The 23,465-nt window shown below is 28.6% G+C and overlaps 1 protein-coding gene across 5 annotated transcripts; it reads right to left on the bottom strand.

Moving 5' to 3' along the window:
* Window positions 1–6,636: 6,636 nt before the first annotated feature.
* Window positions 6,637–22,279, bottom strand: LOC145191146 (protein prickle-like). Of its 5 annotated transcripts, none has more exons than XM_080068150.2 (6): window positions 22,122–22,279; window positions 20,723–20,829; window positions 9,851–10,040; window positions 8,665–8,919; window positions 8,372–8,575; window positions 6,637–8,284 (listed from the first exon to the last, which is right to left on the bottom strand). In XM_080068150.2, exons 1-6 carry the CDS (start codon window positions 22,146–22,148, stop codon window positions 6,848–6,850), a joined length of 2,220 nt encoding a protein of 739 aa, XP_079924276.2. In that variant the 5' UTR covers window positions 22,149–22,279; the 3' UTR covers window positions 6,637–6,847. The 5 variants fall into 5 exon arrangements, with proteins under 5 accessions (XP_079924276.2, XP_079924262.2, XP_089934916.1 ...); XM_080068136.2 differs by lacking the exons at window positions 20,723–20,829; window positions 22,122–22,279 and adding exons at window positions 10,638–10,834; window positions 10,937–11,028; XM_090078790.1 differs by lacking the exons at window positions 20,723–20,829; window positions 22,122–22,279 and adding an exon at window positions 15,300–15,419.
* Between the last annotated feature and the right edge of the window lie 1,186 nt (window positions 22,280–23,465).

The following is a 23,465-nucleotide window of genomic DNA, read 5'->3' as shown; positions in this document are numbered from 1 at the left end:
TATATATATATATATATATACATACAGGGTGTCTGCCAATATTTAATACATACAGGGTGTCTGCCATATATAAATATATGTATGTATATATATACATATATATACATATATATATATATATATATATGTATATATATACATACATATATTTATATATACACGTATATATACACACACGCATATATAAATATATATATATATATATATATATATATATATATATATATATATATATATATATATATATATATATATATATATATATATATACAAATATATATATATATGTATACATATATTTATATATACACATATATATACACACACGCATTTATAAATATATATATATATATAAATATATATATATAGTAACCTAGATCGTTACTAACAAAATTATTGTTATTACCCTATTTTTGTTCATTAACCAATCAAACTATGTGGAGTTTTCTTTGTTGTCTATTTAAAACCATTCTTTTTTGGAGATGCTACTTAACTGAACACAAACTAGTTAAAAACTCATGCATGAGTATTAAACATTATGGTTTCCAACTTTTCTTAAACTTGGTTTATCAATAATTAGGATCAAAATCAAACTGAACCTAAGGTTCAGTTGGATTTGAGCTCTAAACCATTAAACATTGGTTTAATCAGATGTCACCTCAATTGCAGTGATGATCAAACAATTTTGGTCCAATTATATTTGATAATTTTTACATATCCAAGACTCTGGGATGTAATGGTATATAAAAAAGGGTTGCAATTTTTTTACTATGATATTAATAACTATGATACAATCAAAAATAGCTGTATTTTTTCTATAAAAGAATAATTACAAAACAACAAAAAACTGCTGTTTTAAATAAAAATATCCTTAACTTTCACATTGATCTGAATATCAGGCTTTTATTACTTTTACAGTATACCCAATATCATCACATTTTTAATAGACAATATTAATTACTTGAATTTAAATTATAGTCACATTTAGGTAACTTTTAACTTTAGAAATTATAATTTAACATACAAACACAACTTATCTAAAAACATCTATAATTTTGTAGTCCTAACATATTTTAAGATCTAACATATTTTATTTGACGATTGCAATAATACACTTGAATTAATTAATTTTGTAAGCTAAACAAACCAACTTGTTATTTTCACATTTAACCAAAACATGACTGACTGTTATATGCTATATAGCATACCTATAAAATATAGATAACACAGTAACACTACTATTTTTTTTTCTTTTGAAAATAGACAAACTTGAAAAACACCAAACAATGTTTCGAATAAGTCTCGTAAAACTGTAAAACGTTTTCTTAATCCAGAAGCATTTTAATTTCAAATTAAATTTGAATACATAAAATTGGTTTTGCGATCAGCTACACTTTGATCAATTCATGATGTGTATACGCTTACTAAGTTCAGACTTGAGATTAAAGTAGATGCAGACTGTTCTTATTTTAGCTGCTAAAATGATGTTCTAAAAGTATTGTAAATTTTTCATTTGCATTAACATACCATATGTCATATAACTATTTAAAATAATTACTTCTAAACAAAATCAAATGTGGCAAGTGAAACTTTGTGTTAAAACTTAAACAGATTTATATCTCAGGAATAGATGGAAAATAATGCAAGTACTGTCTTCTTATTAACAACTTTTATCATCAAATCTGCCATTTGTAGTGAAATCACATTTTGACAAGGCGCTTAATTTCATGCAATAAAAACTTTGAACGCCCGGAGAATGCAGATAGTTCAAAAATAAAGCTAGCGGAAAATGCAGATAGTCCAATTTTGTTTTACGCGGAGATTGCAGATAGATCAATTTTGTTTTTGGCGGAGATTGCAGATAGTCCGATTTTGCGCGGAGCCATCGATTTGCTTTTTCTTCCTTGGAAACTTCTATATTGTTTACAAAATGAATATTCCGAAGGGAGGTTTCAAATTTGTTCCTTCCCTTAACTGAAGAAAACCTCATCATAAATGTTTCCCAATATGGTCTTTAACTTGGGAGCCTTACCATACCCATCTTGAGAAATACACCAATAAACTTCTCTATATCCTTTTTTAGTATGCTTTTTCTGTACCTTTTGATTGTAAAATATAAATATTTGTTTGCTCTGTGGTGCTGTTCAAAATCTCATCACTAACAAAAGTTTGAAATACTTAAAGGGTGTTTTTTCCACATCTGGTGTTGGTATCACTTCAGGTTCCTTGAAGGTTACGTCATCTAGAGGTTCAATATTCTTACTTCTCCATTTGAAAGTAGTTCGCTTGATATTATTGCTGTTGTCAGGTGTCTCATAAGCATTCTCAACTGGTCTTGATGTTATACTTACTAATTGCTCATCATCACTTGTTGACTCATTCGTTCTCACTTACTTCTTCAATATCAGTATTGGCTGCATCATTTCCAATATCAAACTCGTTGTCACTTTCACCACTCTCCCCGACATCACTTTCTCCATCAAATACATAGTTCAAAACATCGGAGATAGTTATTTTATCTCTATTCATCTAAACAAATATACAAAAAACTTTTTTCTATATTTGTTTAGATGAATGGAAATAAAAATTTGAACTTTTCGAAAAATAAAAATTTGAAGGTTTCATACTGAAACGGCCATTGTATCAGACTTGATACATACAAATGTAATAAGCAAATGTTATGCATATTTAACAATTAAAAAGCATGAAATAAAGTTTTCCTAGACCTTGATTCTAAAAAGAAAGTAAAAAACAGCATAAACATTGATAAAACCAATATGATATAAAAGTAAAAACAACACTTGATAAATACCACGTGAACCGCTCCTCGCAGACCCCATTTTCAAATGTTAATAAGCTGAAAAATCTACCCGGATGAAAAGTAATAATTGTATGGAATCGAAAATTCACTTCTCATATTTGTAACAATAGGTGTTTTTAGATAAAAATAAGCTTCCATTTAAAAAATGCAGTGGCTTAAAATTTGCGTATCAGATCTGATACCTGGGGTCATTAAGGATTAAAATATATATTTCGCTCTTAAAATGTGGTTTTAAAGATCAAAATAAGAAATTTCAAAAATGCTATTATTTGATGCAACGAACCCACGTAAGTCATTTTATGTCATTGTCTTTCAAAATTTAAGGTTTTTCTTCAGCAAGTATTTTAATCATTATTTGTTTAAAATCTAAAGAAAAAATCTACATATTTAAGATAAAATTTCTTTTAAACGAAAATATCATTTCGTTATATTTACATAATCGGCCGTTTTATGACGTCACCATTTATACATTTTTTAGGGCTGAGTTTATTTTTCTCAGAACGAAGTTACGTTTCAAAACTAGCTTGGATACCCGGTTTCGCTTAGGAAGTTGGTATGAGATTGTGTGGTGTGTAGACGTAAAAACTTTTCATTGATAACATATTCTAACTAATTACAATAGTTGTCTATAAGTAACATTTTTTATTTTGTTATCTGGGATATATATGCGTAAGGTTTTCAAATTACCTACTTGAGAACAAGAGCAAGCTATATATAGCTGACCGTGAGAGTAGCATGAGACCTTGAGGTTGATGCCACAATATTTTGAAGCTTTTCCTAGCACTTTCTCCTAAGTTTGCCGGATTTTTTGAAGATGTTTTGTACCCTGCTGTAATTACATTTTGCTTGCTTAAAATCGTCCATGTTCCAAATTGATGACGTTTTAGTTAAGTTTCCGTTCTTTGCGAAACTCTTTCAATGCATAAAAATCGTGCAACTTTTTGCTAGAGACAAAAACAGTAAATACTCTTCTAGATTTCGTAAAACAATCTTTTTATGGTGCAGCTTGATAGAGCGCCACCGTTTCTCATATGAGAGGTAGAATGCCATAGAATGGAATGGTAGAATGCGTAGAATAAAATTTTAAAGTGAGTTTTAAACTTTATACTGAGTTGCTGCTGCTAATTTAGCATGTGTTCCGTTATTAAGAAGAAATTGTGTATGGGATTCATTTCTGCTTAATATCGGAACACATATTCAAGTAGCAACAGAATCGCAATTTCTTATTTTTTTTTACTTAGTGGATTAGCAAAAATAATAAGAGAAAGTGGTTAACTAATAATATAATATATAATCAGGCTATAATATAATAAAAATCAACAAACAGCTTTAAATTATTCAAGAAAAATATATGAAAGGCCGTCATTCCTATTACTAGGCTTGGCTCGTAATTGGTCAAATGTGTGGCTTATAGTAACTCGAAGTGGTTTTCAGTGTTTACTGAGGCTTGTATATTTTACAGTCATGTGCCAAACAAATATCATTTAAAACAAAAGCTGGTATTAGTTTTCAAACGGGCTATATTTTTTGTACTTGATGGATTATTTATGAAAATGATTGCCAGATACTGGAATGAATATATACGTCTATTTTTCTTACTACGCAAATTTCACCGACAATAACACGAATTACTAAATAATTTCTTTCCTAAGTTATTACTAAAAATAGATTCACTATAACAAGTATTGAAACATTATAGATTGATACTTTCAAGACTTTAAAATATAAAAAAAAAAAAATATGAAAATAATTTCAATTGGCTTTTTAACATGATTCAATCAATTAATGTTCTTCACAAGATGTGGCCATTAAAAAGTCCTCTTAAGTTCGACTCTACTCCAGCTAAAACATCTCCGGTCTCTTCTTTATACAGCAGAATTTATATTGGTTATATAAACCAGTATTTAGTTAAATAAATTCGTCTAAAGATTTACTTTTTTTCAATACCCAGAATTTAATAATAAAATAATAAAATTGGCGTTTTACAATGTATGTGTGCAAAATATTTGAACTATTCAACTATTTAACTATTTTACATCATTGTAAAGAGCTTTAAATCAGTATTACGATGGTGAAAATTTCATAAAAAACTAACGATTCTACTAAAAGTTATGCCCATTTAAGTGACAAAAATTCATTATAAGGAATGCTTAAGAAAACTGCAACCAACTTAAAAAATTAGCGTTCGGCTTACAGTGGTTTTATAATAGAACTTCGTTGTTTAGTTTTTAGCGCATCACTTTGCCTCGGTTATATTTTTATTCAACTAAAAACAGAATATGGTTTTTTGTGTGTGAGTTTGTGTGTAAATCATGTTTTGAATACTTTTAAAAAAATCACCAATGTTTTAAATAAAGTTTCATTTTTCTAAAAAAACAATTTTTTAATGAATAAAAAAGTAAAATATACAAAATGCTCATAACTGTGAATCTCCCAACCTCTACAACAGAAGAATATGGTACCTTTACTGCGTGTCATTGTTTTTTAAAAAAATTAGGTAGGTACATAGAAAATAGATATAAAATTGATTCAAAAGTTAGAAAAAAAACCCATCATCCCTTTAATGTCAATTCACTTCCAGAACAGGAATGAAGTTTTCAATAGCAATGAAATCACTAAAAACGTTAGTAACTGCAAAACAAAAAACAAGTTGCAATAAACTTACAACACTCTACTTTTAAACCTTTAAAATATTATCTAAGTAAATATAAAATTCTAAAAAAAAGACGAGAAAAATCCATCCTTACGACACCTACTTCGAGCACGCGGTGAAAAAATGGTCACAGATTTTATCTTTAAAATCGGTGCCGTAAATCGCAGATACGCACGTACCAACATAATAAAAAAAGCTTTCCCAATTTTTTTTTTAAATTCATTTTTAGATTAACTTTTGAAGATCAAATCTGATCTACAATAATCCTTACATATGCAGACACTGCTTATAAGATCTCGTGTCCTTGATTATTATTCTATATGCACTACGAGATATTTAAAAGTTACGGTTATCAACACGAATTGTTAAAAAAATATTGTTATTACTTATAAAATATCTTCATTTTTATGAAGATCTTTTTTTTTGCACACGTGACAGCTGAATGATTTATTTTCCAAAGACTTTTTAAATGTTTTTTTAATTTTAAAAAGATAAGTTTGTGAAAAAATAATGAGAAACTTTAGCCCCTGCCTGATAGCCCAAGTGGAAAAAAATTGAAAAACAGCAATCAGTATTTATTAAAAAACTAAAGAAAATACGTTCTTGTGGTTCAATTGGTTGTTTTTAAATTACATCACAGTATTTTATGGTGCTACTCTTGATTTTTTTTCGAACTTTTTTTTGTGCTAAATACGCATCGTTTAGCTGAAGATTTTAAATCAGACGATAATTGATTCCGAATTGATAAGTTCGACAGCCGTTGTGGTACTTGACAGTTCTGCTGCTTTTTATTGCTTCATTTAAAAAAGCAAGCAGTTTATCCGGTTGAAAAATTTTGAAAAATATTACTCAACAGAAGCCTCTAAAATCTTCGTAAAGCTTGAGAAATTAACATGTCGAGCTGTAATACAGATTATTTCTGAACTATAATTCCGCATCGAAAATTCTCTCGCCTTCTGATGACTCGTTTAAAATTCAATTCGTTACTCTTCCCCTTTTATTTTTAAAAAGAGGAACTACATCCCACTCTCTTGCTAGAAATCTAAAGAATTTGATTTCTCAACTTTACCAGTCCGAAAGATTGTTTAACAGAATACTGGCTTTTTATAAATTATTTTTCATACTGTTTTTGTCCTAATCGAGAATATCGAAAATAAAAAAATAGTATACCTACAATTATATTTTTAGGAAATTCTATGGAATTACATTCAAAGTAAAATATTTACACCAATATATTCAAATAATCTTTTATAAACACAATATATACAATAGAAAAGGAGGAATGCACCGATAAGGTCTTCTTTCAGTATTAAAACGACCGCTGTCAATTAATGAAATTGTACTAAGCAATTAATTTTAGTTACCTAAAGGCATTAAGATATCAAGCATTGAGCCTGATTACGATTCTTATCCTTTTTTTTGACTTTCTTTGAAAGGTTACCACCTTGAATGGCCATGTCATCTTTTGTAACGTAATTAATTCTTGTTCTTCTTTGGTCCGCTGAAAGCATACCAAAAGAACGAGGTTTCAAATTCTCCTCATTTTCTGAACACTTTCCAGCCATTCGTCGGCCGTCAATTTTTTGATAGGTTCTCTTAGGCGTTGCAACCTCTATTCCAAGTTTAAGATTTGCAACAGCATCATTTTTAGACTTATAGTTTATTGTATTGTTAAGATTGGCATCTGACTTAGTTCTTTTGCTCTTATTTTCACGTTCATCTTTTCGTCCAGCAATTCGAGATTTTGTAGCGTCAAGCGATTCAGTTGATTTAGTTTTAGAAAAGTCATTGTTTATTAGTTCTTTAACAGGGGACTGTGGACTGTTTTGAGTGGCGTTAAAATTTTCTCGCCTCTCTGATTGTTTACGTCTATCAACTTCAAAGTCAGAAAAATAATAGTCATCCCGTTTGCGACGACGACGACGTTGTCTTTCTGCTTGAACTAGTTTCTCGACAGAGTTATTTCCATTCATATGGGATACATCTCCGTATTTGCTGCGTTCATTAGCTTTTAATTGGTTCTTTTCAACAAATTCTTGTCGAGTTGTTAATTCTTTTGGCGGAACCATGTCTATCCAAACTTCTGGGCCAATTTTCGGTCTATGTCTCGGTGGAACTCTTAATATAGGTTTTTCACCTTGTCTGTTGCTAGGTGGAAAGCAAGGCAACTCTTTTTTTGACGAGGAAGCTAATTTTCCATCTTCGCGATCACTTTTTTCTTTTAAGCTATCTTCCTTTTCAATATTTCGAATCATATCACCGATTTTTTCCGCAGCTGCCAACCCGTACTTGTCAAGAGAACTGCGATAACTGGTTTTTGACCGGAACTCAATTATTTTTCTAACGGGTTCTAGACTCATGTTGCTAGACATAATACAATTGTCTTTCATGGGATCAGGAGGTTTAAACGATCTATTTTTTGAGGCAGATCGCGGTGGAAATTTTGTTTTTAGAGGATTAGGAGGAAGGGTACCTCTGCTGCAGCTCGAAGAACAAAAAATTTCTCCATTTTTCGGTAAAAAAGGTTGTCCTAACAATGACATTCCACATGTAAAGCAGCTAAAGCATCTCTCATTTGCATGCCAGTGTTGACTGTTATGCGCCATCTGACCGACATCAATACCAATAGGCTCACCGCAGGCATCACAAAATTCAGCAAACATCTTTTCGAAGCATTTACAACATATTGGTCTGTTGTCTCGCATTACATAACGTTGACCTCCAAGAGAACCATCACACTCAAAACATGAGAAATGACCGATATGCCAAAATTGACCTTCCGCTTCAGTACATTCGTCAGAGAAAATTATCTAAAATTATTTAAAGTATTTCAATAATTTTTTCGTTGAATCATTTCAATTTTAAAAAAAATCAACGAAAAACAAAAAAATATTTACTTCATCACAAGCTGAGCATCTCGGTTTCATCAACTCGGCATGATGACGCCCACAATAAAGGCGACCTTCCTGATAAAAGTAAACTAAATCTACAAGAAGCTCATGACATGTTGCACAGACAAAACAAGCTGGATGCCAACATGCTTCTTGTCCCGCTCTCCACGCATGAACTGCAATTTCACCAGGTAATATGGGGGATGAACACTAAAAAAAAAAAAAGTAATAATAATAAAATCACAATCGAACAACCTGTGGAGTGGAGATCAATAGAACCTATTAAAACGGCTTCGAACCTGTTGACAAACGCCAGAAATTCCATCTCGTTGGGGGAACGTTCTAACAGTACCACGACCGAGACAGTCTTTTCTTCTTTTAGAGTGAAAATTTCGCAATTCACGTTTTTCGTCTTCAGACAAATTATGACAATGCTTGACCTCGCTATCATGAGGTGGTAGTTGATAAAGAAGGTGTTTTGCTCTGTATTGCTCACCTACGCTATTTACATACGGGATTTTCTCCTCCGGTAAACTACACATGTAAGCGTTTATCTAAATGAATGTTGAAGAGTCTTAAATTTCAAAATTTCTTTTTTCAATATTTCTTCCTAAATATATCGTTTGGAAAAAAAAGTTGTGTAAGAAATAACAAATCCAAAATTTTTCCGAGCATTTTTTAGAATTATATGGTTCAATTCAAATGGAGGTAGAGGATTCAGATAAAGTATTGCTTTAAATTTAAAAATCGAAAAAAGAAATCAAAAATGTTTTGAAATAGTTTTAACTTATTTAATTTTAAGTACACATCAAAAAAAAAAAAAATTTTAAAGATTTTTTTTCATTTACGACATTTTTTTCGGAGCTTCTATCATGTTTTATTTTAAAGAAATCCATTTATTCGTTTTCAGCGCGCCTTCTTAAAACGGCCCAGAAAATCGGAAATTAAATTAAAGTCTGTTATATCCCGCTTTCAATGCAACAAAGATTCGGTGATTGTACATTTTTTTTTTTTTAAATATAAAAAGTTTCAAATTGAAGACACCCGAGTAAATTTCGCTTCGAGAATTAAGATCGGATGTTACATGAACAGAAATTAAAACGCGACGTGAGCTTGTTCGGAAATCGAGTAAAAACCTTTAAGTTGAGGCATTTGTATATGTTTATGCAATTTCCGATCGTTCGTGTGCGTTCTATTATTTTACAATCGAGTTTGAGAGTTTTCATTGAAAGCGTTGAAAAATAACGGTGGTAATTTTCTACTGTTCGGCTTTTATAATCTCTTTAAAGAGATATAAGAGCCGCAGCTTAAAAAACCAACGACCTTAATCTAAAATATAAAAATTGAATTGATAATCAGTTGGCAATCCCCTGAAATCTCAATGTAACTGCGAATTAAGGTGAGAAAAAGTAACAGATTTAAAATGTCGTAAAACAAAAAGCGACTAAAACGTTATAGTAGTAACAATAGATTGTCGATTTCTACCTGCTCAGTTGTTAGACCAGGTGGTACCCACGCGTACTCCTCGGTAGCGCATCCGCTATCGTCATCGTTTCCCATACCAATTGAAAGCCTTTCAGAATTAGACTTGTTGATGCTATAAGTTTTCTCTTGGACAACGGGAGAGGTTACACAGTGTTCTTCACGATAGCAACGACAATGGCGACATATTTTTCTAAATACGAAACAGATAAACTCTATGAGGGAAAAAATAATTCTACGTACCAAATTAAAAAAAAAAAAAAAAAGGAAGCATTTTAAAAAAGAAATCCATTTATTTTTAGCGCGCCAAGTTTTGTGAGCGAAATACCAAAGAAACGTGTTTTTGTGAGCTAAAGACGTAAATAGGTTTTTTAAGATAACTGTGCTAATCACGTAGAGCACTTGACAATCTTTTCTGTGAAAGTCATTTACATCTAAGCAACATTTCTTTAAAAACACATACTGAGTCAAGCCGTTTTCTCGACAAAAAAAATCAGCATGCGAACTCTTCATAAACGTAGCGTAACCTGCTGTCCAGAGAATAACGAGCTCGCATAAGAGCAGCGAAGTGCGCAGCAGTACGCCGCTTCGCCGTTTGTAAACAAAATAATTTCATCATTCAGTTGTTCATTTAAGTGCATTTTTTTAAAAAACCAACAATTTTCATCTTCGCTGAAAACGTGGCATATGGGAAACTAATGGCAAATCCCGCTACAATAAAAAAATGAACGAAGCATTTAGCGAAGCCGTTTTTTAAAAATTGCTGTTTTACAATGGACGTCGTACAAACCTGCATTTGGTACACAACATCTCCTCGTCGTCTTCAGTGGCAGAAAAATGAGCAACATCCACCCTATCATTACACTTCATAGAAAGGCGCGAGTGGTTTAAATCAATATGTACCCTGTTGCCACTATTTATTTTTTGACGAAGCATTTTCTTTCCTTCTTAAATTCGATATTTCAGCAGTAAATTTTTTAAGTACAACTATAATTAAAGTAATGAACAAAGATCTCAAAGAATAAGCAATTGATAACTTAGTTAACCATCTAACAGCGAGTATCCTCAAAAGTATATATTCATTTATACCTCAAAAACACGGCCGAGTTACAAACTTTTAAATTAATCATCTAACTTTACACATGCTATGAAACAAAGTCTTCGTTTAGAAACGTTTTAGATAAAAAAAAAAAAAAAAAAAAATACAATTCGATGAGCATAATCGTACCGAAAAAAAATTTATTGTTAAAACTAACGTAATATGCAAATCCTTTTAGCAATGGCATATTTTAACCCTAAGCTCTTTTATAAGCTCTAATTAATTTAAAAAATGCACATTTAAACAGTTAACTCCGTCATAAAAACGTAACTAAAGAAACTCAAAATTAACTCCACAATAATAGATCAGTAAACTAATTTTATAATAATTGAACACTGGAAATATTATCTATATTATTTTCATATTTCTTAGTAACACAAGAAATTGCATATTTTTAACCCTCAATTTACTATCGTCTTTTTTTAAAACTTCTAAGCAAAGAATCCGCTTAAACTATGTTAGCAAACAGAAATTTAAAAAATCGCGCACATCGCTCCAGTTAAAACGAAAGGTCGGGATTGTACGATAACTAACAATAGAGCAAGTGTAGTAATTTCGCTCTTAATCAACTTCGTTTCCTTTCAATTAAAGATTACTAGAAGAGTTAATCAGAGAATCTGAAACAAACTTAGTCATCTGTGGACTTCTTCCCCAGTAATTAAAATATTAGCAGATAAAAAATGGTTGCATCGGTTGCGGATATTGTTAAAAAAAAAATTAAAACTCCTAGTACGTCGCATTCAATTTAAAACCAATAGATAATTATTCACTTGAAAACTAATGTAGCTATTAAAATATTAAATATTTCTTATAGCAAACGCCATTCCTAAAACTGAAGTAGCATAAAAAACATGATCAAGATAACAGGTTTAATATCTCAAATTACATAGAAATAACTGAGTAATTTCAAATTTATTAACTGATGTTTAACGACATTCCAACGTTGTATTGCAATATTGCGTTCATTTTAATTCAAAAGATGATTGGAAGATAAGCGTCGCATGACAAACTGGCCGCCTAAACTTTGATATTGCAGTTATTTTCAGTTGTGATATTAGCCTGTTTACATCGAAGCTATGGTGATCTTTAACAGATTTCTACAGACCTTTGCTTTTCAAAGTAACATTAAAATAACTCACGAAAACATCTTAGCGATTAGTATAAAACCTTCGCCAAAAATTTTCTTGTTCGTCTCGTAAAAGATAAGAATTTTTTGATGCAATAGGCTTTTTTGAGACTGTATCAGACAGAAGAAATAGTTCGTTTTGTTGATACAAAAAAAATTACAATAAAAGGAAAAGTATTTTCTTTGCAAATAAAAATTTTTGCTGCAAGAATAAACTTCATTTTTCTGATCAAATGGTAAAACTGACTCGCTGTGTTATTTTTTTGTAAGTGATTCGAAACGTTATCACGTGTCATTAAATAGCTGATAAAAATATTTCTAAAAACAATTTCAAACACAACAAAGCATTCACTGCAACGCAAGATCAATTTCTTAAATAAATCTATCTCTTAAAAAGAATCTAGCCCATCCATCGCAATTCATCGTGTAACACAACAAACCATTTAAATGTCTGTAAATGTAAAGGTTAAGATTAGACTTCACAAAGAATTTTTTTTTTTGAATGATTAATAATTCACTAAAAGTAAACGAAAGACAAGAAGGATAAAAACAAAATGACTTAAGTAGGTATCGTTTAACTAAAACACGAAATGCAAGAAATGAAAAAAAAACAAAAAACGCGCTGACTGAATGACCGAAAGAAAAATGAAAATCAGAGGATTAATATGACACTATCCGATAGATGACTGAATAACCAAAGAAATTATGACATAAATGAGAGCTGTCTACTCCATTGTACAACTTCTGATATCTAATGTTTACGAATGTTGATAATAAATATAGATTAATTCACTCTAATCGTATTAATGACGTTTACATTTATGCGTAAAAAGAAAGAAAGAGCTTAATTCTAAAATTTCTTGAGTTTCAATATATCTTTCCGAGGATTAAACAAATATGGGCGAGTTTTTCGATATTTAATTTAAAGCGAGCTTAAACGTATTCATAAGCAAAAAGTTGCTCTGGATGAAAAGTAAAAGAAAAAAAAAAAGCATCAAATCAGGCCTTTGGTAAACACTTCATTTATTTTTTACATAATTAATTCGTTCACTTATTTTGAGATTTGAACTTTTCAAAACTTTTGTTGGGAAGGTGGGAATGATAAGAATGAAAGCGAACAAATTAATTACTTGCGTTAACTACGAGTGAAATTCATATTTTCATTGAATTACGTTGTTGTTAAAACGAACTTTTTTCTTCGCCGATGAGAATTCTTAAGCATACAAAGCTTCCCACACAATAATCATTTTTCAAACTACAAGTTAATTTTAGACTTAATTTACTCGTTCTGTTATTGTTTTTAAATGTTGTATAATCCATGTTACTCAACTAAATAGTGGAGGAATTTCATTTGAGTCCGAGTTACTGAAATAGTTTACGTTGAAAATCTGGAAAGATCAAACGGCAAAAATTAAACCAAAAATTACTTGAAAACAAAAATATCTAAACATACCGTTTTCCGTTCGATATAAAGATTCAAAGAACGTTTCAGAAAAATTCGGGAGAATGATATAACGAGTCTTTTGTACCGCTCACTTTCAGTTTTAAAATAATGTACTTTTTTATATATACATATTAAAAGAAGAAACTTTTTTGAAACAAAACTAATTAAAGCAACAAACACCTGCTTCAGAAAAAATTTTTCAAGCTTCTCAAACGCTGCTTTTTATTAGCTAAAATATCACTTAATTCACAGATGGCTTACAAGTGAGAAATTTTAAGAGGATGCTTAGTTGAAGATATTTTTTAAAACTAACTTCAGGCTAAGTGGTATCATAAAAACTAAATCTCATTTTAGTGAAAGAGCTTGTGATAAGAATAAGGGGGTCACACCAACAACAACAACAACAACAAAAAAAAAATGGCAAGGGGAATAACTTAATAACTTCAAAAATGTCTTCAATTGTCTTTTATAATATTTTTTTTTTTTTTAAGAAAGTAAACTCAAAACGATGACTCCCAATTTCTTTATTTTTTATTTTTGTGTATGTGTATTTCTTATTTAAAACAGCACCACTGATTATCATTTTAACAATTGGAAGTAATTTTAAATTTTTTTGTTTTTTTGTTTTATGTAAACAGCTTAACAAGTTTTAAACTTTTACAGTGTAAAATCCTAATTTTTATTTATTTTACACTTTTGAAACAAAAAATTGGAAAAACAAACACATTTGAACTAAAATAGATAACAAAGGGAAAAACGCTGTAGGAGGGGATCAAGTGTGTAACAATTCCTCTTCAATTTAATAATACTACCATTATTGTGGAATAAATATCGTTAAAAATCTTTCTTAAACGTAATAAGACGTCAAGCGGCGAATTCAAGATTTTATTAAAACGTTTCTTAGTGTAGTTGTTATTAGTGTGGGCATATTTATTGTTATTGTTGTTGTCATTATCATTACTACTACTATTATTATTATTATTATTATTATTATTATTATTATTATTATTATTATTATTTTATTATTATTATTATTATTATTTTATTATTATTATTATTATTATCATTATTATTATTATTATTATCATTATTATTATTATTATTATTATTATTATTATTTTTGTTATTGTTATTGTTATTATTATTATTATTATTATTATTATTATTATTATTATTATTATTATTATTATTTTTGTTATTGTTATTGTTATTATTATTATTATTATTATTATTATTATTATTATTATTATTATTATTATTATTATTATTATTATTATTATTATTATTATTATTATTATTATCATTATTATCATTATTATCATTATTATCATTATCATTATTATTACTATTATTATTATTATTATTATTATTATTATTATTATTATTATTATTATTATTATTATTATTATTATTATTATTATTATTATTATTATTATTATTATCATTATTATTATTATTATTATTATTATTATTATTATTATTATTACTATTTTGATTATTATCATTATTATTATTACAGTACACGGGCCAAGGTGTCTTTTAATGTCTAAATAACTTATGTCGGTTGAGAAAAACTCATTTCCCTTATAGCTTATTTAGAAAATAACATCAGTTTTTTAAGTCATCTACAAAACAATGAGAGCATTAACGTTAAAAAGTGTCTAATCAACATTTTAAGCGATCCATAATTCGCTAAATGAAAATTATAACTATTATAAAGGCTGATATTAAATTTGACCAAGAAAGTCACAACTTCAAAAACAAAATTACCAAAAGAACGCACTTGGCACATCGTCCCATCAAAAATCAGCTTTTAACAATACAGGCATCTTATACGACAGTTTACAAAACAAAATATGCATTAGCCAAGCAAATCCTTCTTCTCTTTTATAGTTATTAACGAGCAAACGCTAAAACAGTTTTTTTTTTAAAAGAAAATAAAAAAGATCCTTGAAAGTATTATTCAACTAAACAAAAGTTTCATCGAAGTAACTAAAACTACCTAGAGGGGCGGTTCATGACAAACAAATTAAGTCAGTTTCTATTCTTCGCACCAACAGCGCAAATAACAATGTGCAAACAATAAAAATGAGTGCAAATGTCTTAGATCCCCCAAGGTCCAAGTTGTTCAGAAACATAAACTCCAACAGCCAAAAATCGTACACAAACTTATGAAAAATTAATAAATATGCTACGAAGATTTTTTTTTGTTTGTTAAAAACGAAATAAACACGCCTTCTTTTACATTAACGGACAAACAATTTTATTTCAAATTCGAAATTTATAAATATCGTTAAAAAAATTTTTAATTCGAAATGTATATGATTTTTTTTTTTTTTTTTCTGTTTTGTTTCTCATGAAATATTCGTCGTTAAAAATTATTATTTACCAAAAATAGAGAGATTTTAAAATATCTACGGATCGTTTAAACTAATTTTTTTTTAAGCAATTCTTCTCATTTTGTTGTATAAATTTAAAAAAATAATAATAATAATCGAGGCATCGAAATCACGCTGTTGCGTTTCGTGATAAATTCCTTAAATCGTTTTTCTCGACTTTTTTGTTTACTCTCACCTAATAACCCCATGTAGTTTCATATTCACCTACATATTAACTCTAAGAACAATAAAGCCTCAAATACCAAAACTGTCAATCAAACAATCTAAATCAACTAAAAGGTATAGGAATATAGCTCTGGGATCGCTCAACATAAATATATTATCTATAAAATAATAAAAGAAAAAGATCAAAGAGAGAGAGAAAGAGAAATGTTTTCTAAAAGTTATTATTGAAAACTAAAAAATTTTCCAACTTCGATAAAATGGTGGCTGCTTACGTCTTCTCAAGAAGAATTACAGAACAAAAGTTTTGTAAACCGTTTGAGCTTCTATTCTAAATATCGTCTGTATTAAATGTCGTGTGTATTTAAAAATCAAGCTTGCCACTTGTTTACTCGATCTTTTGTTTTACTTTTAATGAAGGATTCTAAACTTTTTAAATTCATTAAACCGTAATATCGTAGCATATAAGATTATATATCGTACACTATTACTTTTGGGGGAGACTTTTTATTCTTTCCAAACTCATTCTTCTTTGAGTCGCTGTTTTCAGATTTGTAAACTAACTGCTACCTTTGTAAGTGAAATAGAAACTTCACCGCTGTGTTTTGGGGTTAAAAATATTCAAAGGATTTTGTGTAGCAGGATGCTTTGCAATCAACATGCACAAATAATTTTACCAGAAGGTAAAAATCATACTTTTTTTATTGCAACTTTTATGAATCAATAAAAGGAAAATTTGTTATACGAATTTCTAATTGATCGGTTTAAAAAAAAAAAAATTCATCGAATGAAGGAAACAAAGCTCATTAAATAAAAAAAAAAAGTTAATTTTCTAAGTTTATAATTTTCACAATATATATTTTTTAGAACATAGGTTTTTGCGATAGGAGTATCATGGCCTAACTTGCGCCATTTTAAAACAGTTGTCTTTAAAGTACTATGGTAACTATCTATGTAAATTTTAAATAGAATAGCCTTGAATAGCAGTCGATAACAATATTGTGTCTCAAAGAAATGGTACCCATTATATAATATGAAATTTTTAATTATTACAGTTGAGCAAAACTTTTTACGTTAAAATGCTTAGTACAGGTTGCTAATGCTGCAGCTAATTCCGGCAATCAACATCATTAAACCCTTAACTAGCTAAATTAGTTAATTTCACCGTAATATATATGCTGAATATAAGCTAGTTTTTCCAATATTCAAATAAGACTCTATTATAATATTATCTTAAATGTCGCATCTAATCAGCGAAAATGAAGATCGTGTTTGTTTTTTTCTTGTTACCAAATCCGTTTTCTCTTTATGTGACTACATATTAACGTTAAATGCCATGACGCTCAGCAATTTAATGATGTAATACACACTTAAAGAAAAGTAAAGCTGATTTTGCGTCATTGGAAAAAGATTTTCTAAAGTTACACGCGTCTTATTCTTAAAATACGATGAACACGCTCTCGCAAAGCTAACCTCTTAACCGTAAGAAATCTCACAGATGCTCAATAAAATCTTACAAAACCTTTACAAAACTTTAAAATAGATTTTAAGTGCTACACATTCCGCCTCATAAATTTCATATATTGGAGTTTTCAATTTTTCACGTATACTTAAAATTTTTAAAGTTATTGGCGTAAATTTATTTGAAGACACTTGTTACCATGGGAATAAGTAACCTAATTCATTTTTTTTTACCAACAAAAAACCTCCACTGAAAAACAGAAATTACATTATAACATATTTAGCGTCCAAATTAAAACGTGCAGTAGCTAATTCTGGAACTATTAAACCCAGATTTCTTGAAAAGTTCTGAATGCATAAAAAAAAAAAGAATAAGAAAAATTGAGCTAATCAGAATCGAGACCACCGGTGTCACATAGATCTATCATGGACCTATAAGAAATGGACGTGCAACCTATTGTTTTACATCAAAGAGGCCGCAAAAATTAGCGAGCCATGCGAGTTTCCGACAAACTCTAACTTTTCACCCGTCAACAAAAAAATCTATTAAAATGGCTGCCCACAGTTTTAAAGCAGAAACTCTAATCACGTGGTATTAGTTTAAACTTTTATAGCATTTGTTTAATAAGACTGCTCAGGATAAAGTAACTACTTCACGCGTTGACAAATTACTAAACAAATTACACCAAGGTAAAGGAAATTAGTTGTTGAACAGATTTTCATCATATTTCCAAGATAAACATTTGTAAATTTGGGAACTTTTTTCGTGTAAACAAAGTTCCGTCAATAATAAAATAGAACTGTAAGGATAATTTTAAACTGACTAAAAAAAGCATAGCGAAATATAAAAAAGCTTAAATAAAATTTTTTGTCAAGGTCTGGTTTCATTCAACTCCTTGGTCCCTCATTCACCAGGCTTAATTTTGTGCATTTTTCTAGTATTTTTTCCGATATGTCGCCATTTTTTGCCTCGACTACTCTATAAGCTCCATAATATATATTCCTCTATGCATTATTTTTTAGTAGATGTATTTTCTAATGGGAATTTTTATAATTCATTTGACAATGCAAAACCTTTTAAAAAGATATTTAAATTTATAATTATCTTGCAAAATGCAGCCAGATAATTCATGTTTTCGTTTTTCATATTTCATATATTATTTCATCTGTCATAAAAAGCACATAACCCATTTGTTTTTATCAAATAAAAATTAGTTTATATAAAGCTGGTAAATCATATTATGTTAATATTAAATACTGAGTTATTCTTGCGGTTTGCCATAAATTGGCTTTACTAAATTCTTGAAAACTGTGACAAATTACTTTTTTCTTTATTGTATTTACATTTATTTTATGTATAAGTTATTTATCCTTAACTGTATATATTTCTGTTGTTAAACATAAAAATGGAAAATTCTATATTATTCATAAACTGGAAGTCTACAGCAATATAATACATGGAGTAGTTCCCTTGACATGAAACCATTGTGCTCCAGGTAGCTACAAAACTAGTTGATATTTTGTATTATTTATTATATCTTTAGCTATACATGTACTAAAGTAGTTAAGTAAATTATCTCAATTTCTATATCATCATCAGCGTTACTTCTTGATATATTAAGAATGTCTAGCTATATAAAATTAAGCTTGGTTCTATTGTTGTTATCCTTAGTAACTAAAAGGAAGTTAATGTGACTGTTTAGACGAGACCAAAAACTTTCGACGAATCCGATAGACTTTAATATGATTTAATTTCTTTTGTTTAAAACAAAAGATTTGTAACAATGTGCAACGAGCATGGTTCGCAAAAAAAACAATAGGTTGCACGTCCATCTCTTATAGGTCCATGGATCTATCGACCAATTACGGCGTATTGTTTACTTTTTGGAACTAATAAACTTATTATATACATGGCAGATGTAGGCCCCTTCATAAGAGATGAGACAAGACCGGGCTCCTGCCTTAAACCTCAATTCTTAAGTCTCAAAATAAAACTAAATATGTTAGGAATATGAGCTTTTTAGCCATTTGGAAGATTCATTCGATTTCATAACATCATTTTTAATTTTGGAAGTTTTTCTTTTAACATCGTCGCAACCAAATAATGGCAACACTCATTCTTTACTTTATTCTGAAAGTAAATCTAAGTATATAAATGTGAAAGAGTAAAAATCTTTAATCAACTAATTTTATTTGTCATAGAACTTAATGATAAACAAAAAAAGAGCTGAAGGGGCCTAACAACAAGCGATAACAAAATCTTGAAAGAAAAAAAAAAGAGAAAACCCCTTTAAAACAAGAGAATACGAAATTAGATTTTCCATGGTATAAACCTTAAATGAACTATTAAATGTTATCCTTATAACAAAGTTGCAAAAGAATTATTGATATTAAAAAAAAAATCAAAATAATTAAAACTAATTTCACTGTATAGACACTTATTTTCAACAAGTCTCAATATATGAATAAAGTCTCAACAGTTTTTAGATTAAAATAAATGGATGATTTAAACTTGAACTGGTCAATTTTTGTGGTTTCAAAAGATTGTCAGTTCTCATCATTAAGGGTTTGCACAAAATCTATTCTTTAGCTTCTTGCATAGTAAATTCAGAATTAAATCAACTTTGGGATCATAGAAAGGAGGTATGATTGGTTTTTTGAAAAAAATATTTTTATTGACATTTTCAACTGATGAATTTTCTATTTGTCACTTAAATTACATAAAAATGCTTAAACCAAGCCTTTAAAAAATTTATTAAAAGAAAGTAAATACTTAGGATTGTCATCTGTTACAGCAAGCAACCATGAAAGTATATATAGTTGATTGGGGAAATAAAAAAAATCATAGTATTTTAACATCTTATATAATCATAATATAATATTATCATATCATGTTATTCTAACATCAATAATAAGAATTATATCTTAATATCAGATGGTATTTTATAAGTGATAAGGCATTATTTCAGGCTAAGAATATTTAATACAATATTCCTAAAAAGGTAAAAAGAGATCTTTATTTTTACTTTACTTTATTTTTATCTTTATTTTTACTCAATGTTAAACAAGAAAAATTGCAGAGAAACAGTTAAAAGAAAAAGAAGAAAAAATATTCACAAAAACACCCTTAATGACTACAATAAGAGATTAATTTTATGAAATTAATTAAATTAGTATTCTCTACCTCCAATTTGTTGGTTCATAACCAGGACATGATCGTCCACAGGTAATGCAATGGATCATATGATCACGCAGAGACATATTTGCAAGATCTTCCTTAGTTTTAACACACTGAAAAAATAGATGACAATTTTTTTATTTATTTACAAAACAATTTTAAAATAGAATAAAACAGCAACTAAAACTCTTTAGTAATTAAAAAATCTTCTAAGAAATCTAAATATTGAAATATGCAAAGAAAGAAAATTTCACAAAAAGAAAAATCAGAAAAATCTCACACTTAAACAAAAGAAACAGCATAAAAAAATGTGTATTCTGAACATTTATGGCAAACTACTTTTATTCAGATTTTTTTACTCACACTTAGATGCAATATTTAGAGAAAATATTTCTTAAAATAATTTCACAGGATTAATAAGAAAATTGTTTAAATTTATGTCACTGAAAGTCAAAACATAGTTATGGATTATAGAATATCAATTTACTAGAAACATGAAAAATAGATTAAACAATCATCAACTTGAAAAACATGTCACTATGTTTATATAAATTTCCTTATGGTGAAAAACTTACACAGCATTAACTTTTAGAATGAAAATAACAGACATTAGGAGGAAAAAAAGTTCTTTTAAAAATATGTTAGAATAATAAAGATCTTTAAAATTATGTTATCTTTATATTAAATTTAAAATATGCTAGTAAGAACATGGTGAAGTTTGTTTGGTCAGTTTTTTTTTAAATTATTTTTTAATTGAGAAATTTCTATATTTATCATGATGAACAATATTTTACAATTACCTTGATGGCATTTATACAAATATGAAAGATTTAATTTTAGTTTTAAAAAAATAGCAAATATAAACTAATTTCAAATAAACAATGTAATTTGAAAGTTTTTGCTTTCAATAATTGTATATACATGTAGATAAATTGACTAATATATACACACAAACACACATTCATATATGCTTTTAGAAGATATTTTTCTCAATTCTCAGGGTATAAAGTTTATGAAAATATACGTTAGAATAGATTAATCTATAACATAGCCCCTATATTTAATGCATATTATTTTTTGAGCTGACACTTAGATTAGACTTTTATTGTGAGTTGTTATCATTTTTAAAATCACATCTAACTTGATCATTTTTAAAATCACATCTAACTTGATGATCAATATATCTAATATCCAATATAACTAAAGTCCTTTAAAATATGTTCCTTGGGAATAAAGCTGGGAGTAATTAACATGCCTTTATATTAGATAAAAAACTTGTATCTAACTTTATTTTATCAATGCAGAATTATCATACTTCCTCCCTGCCCATCGGTGTAAAAAAATTTTCTGAGGCAAAATTTTTATAATAAATATAATTAATGTAATAATTATAACTTAAACTTACGGATTTATCTTTTTTTGAGCGATGCATATTTATATTCTTTTGTTTTAATTATTACTTTTAGTAAAATTTTCTAAAAAGTTCATGTAAAAAATTGGTATAGTAAAAAGGATAACAAGTTTTAATACTGAACAAGTTCATAAAATTTACAATTTGATTTTATATAACGGCGTACAATGTTTACATTTTACCAGAGCCGACCAATCATATTTCAAATAGTATTGAGAAAAATATTGCGGTTACTTTTTATGATTTTTTTTTATTAAATAAAACTCCACCATTGCGCCTGATTTCCTGCTTTATTTTAACAATATTCAATAGTGTTTTAAAGCATTCAAAACAGATATACTTTGCTGAACGGTTCAGCCTGAGCCACTTGTATAAACACAAGTAAAATATTATAAGCTTTTTTTATTATTAACGCATTGAGAATTGATACATTTTTTTATACATTACATTTCGTTAAGTATCATCGTTATCTAATTTAAGAAGTTGCATATATTAAAAATAGAACTTTCAAGAGTTGTATTTTCAGTACTGTGGAAAAGCGTGTGTGTACACTTACTATTTCGTGGTAAAAACCTATTGCTACAATCAAAAGCCCGAACAATCTTTATTAAATTACGTGAAAAAGAAGAATTATGGCTAACATGTGATAGCGATTTTTTTTTTTCTTTTTTCAAGTTAGCTTTAGTTCTAAAATTCAAGTGCAAAACAAATATCTCGAAAGCTAAAGCAAGTTGTAAAGAGTTCGTTAAAATACGATTATAAGTCGAATGAAAAAATACGAATTTGTTAAAATACGAATTTAAGTCTGTGTCAAAGTGATTTCTGCAGTTAGTCGAAAATTGCAGCTCAATTTTATGCGGATGCTGAAACTTAGTACTTGTTAAAAGAAGCTTGTTGGTCTAAAAAAGAATAGATAGCCATTGGTTGGAAAACAAAATTTATTGGAAGAAACAGCCTAAATCTAGGCCATCTTAATTCAGTTCAAATTCTAAAAGCATAATACTCTGATAGTTTTTTTTTTTTTTTTTTATCTGCAATGACATACGAAAAGTTATGTGTCTGACTTAACACTCACCTTTCTATTTCCAGTCAACGTCAATGACGTATGTTTAACATCAATCCATTTTCTTATTAATCCAGGTGATTTACTATGCGCATATCCTTTTGAGTTAGTTTTGATGCTTTATAGTGTAAATCGTTTCAATCAAAAATCGGAGTAATGTTAAGCACGTTTGAAATCTGAACACTGCCAACATCAGAAAAAGATCATTTATGGGCAAAAAATATTCCATCAGAAATGCACTCTAAATTCTCACGTCAGATGATAGCAAAGAAACG

Source organism: Hydra viridissima, unplaced genomic scaffold (genome assembly GCF_058129835.1).
Source record: "Hydra viridissima isolate aposymbiotic clone 2 unplaced genomic scaffold, HvirCarnegie_v1 scaffold_2, whole genome shotgun sequence".
NCBI classification, from domain to species: domain Eukaryota; kingdom Metazoa; phylum Cnidaria; class Hydrozoa; order Anthoathecata; family Hydridae; genus Hydra; species Hydra viridissima.
Note: the sequence above shows the minus strand (reverse complement) of the source record. Positions and strands in the feature narration are given on the sequence as shown.

Bases quoted from the DNA above. Each gene is read 5' to 3' on its own strand.
- LOC145191146 (XM_080068136.2), bottom strand. From the start codon at position 10,783: ATGCTTCGTCAAAAAATAAATAGTGGCAACAGGGTACATATTGATTTA. The intron at 10,041-10,637 runs GTTTGTACGACG...TTTCGTATTTAG, and splicing joins ATGTTGTGTACCAAATGCAG to AAAAATATGTCGCCATTGTC. The intron at 8,576-8,664 runs GTTCGAAGCCGT...TTTTTTTTTTAG, and splicing joins TTTCTGGCGTTTGTCAACAG to TGTTCATCCCCCATATTACC.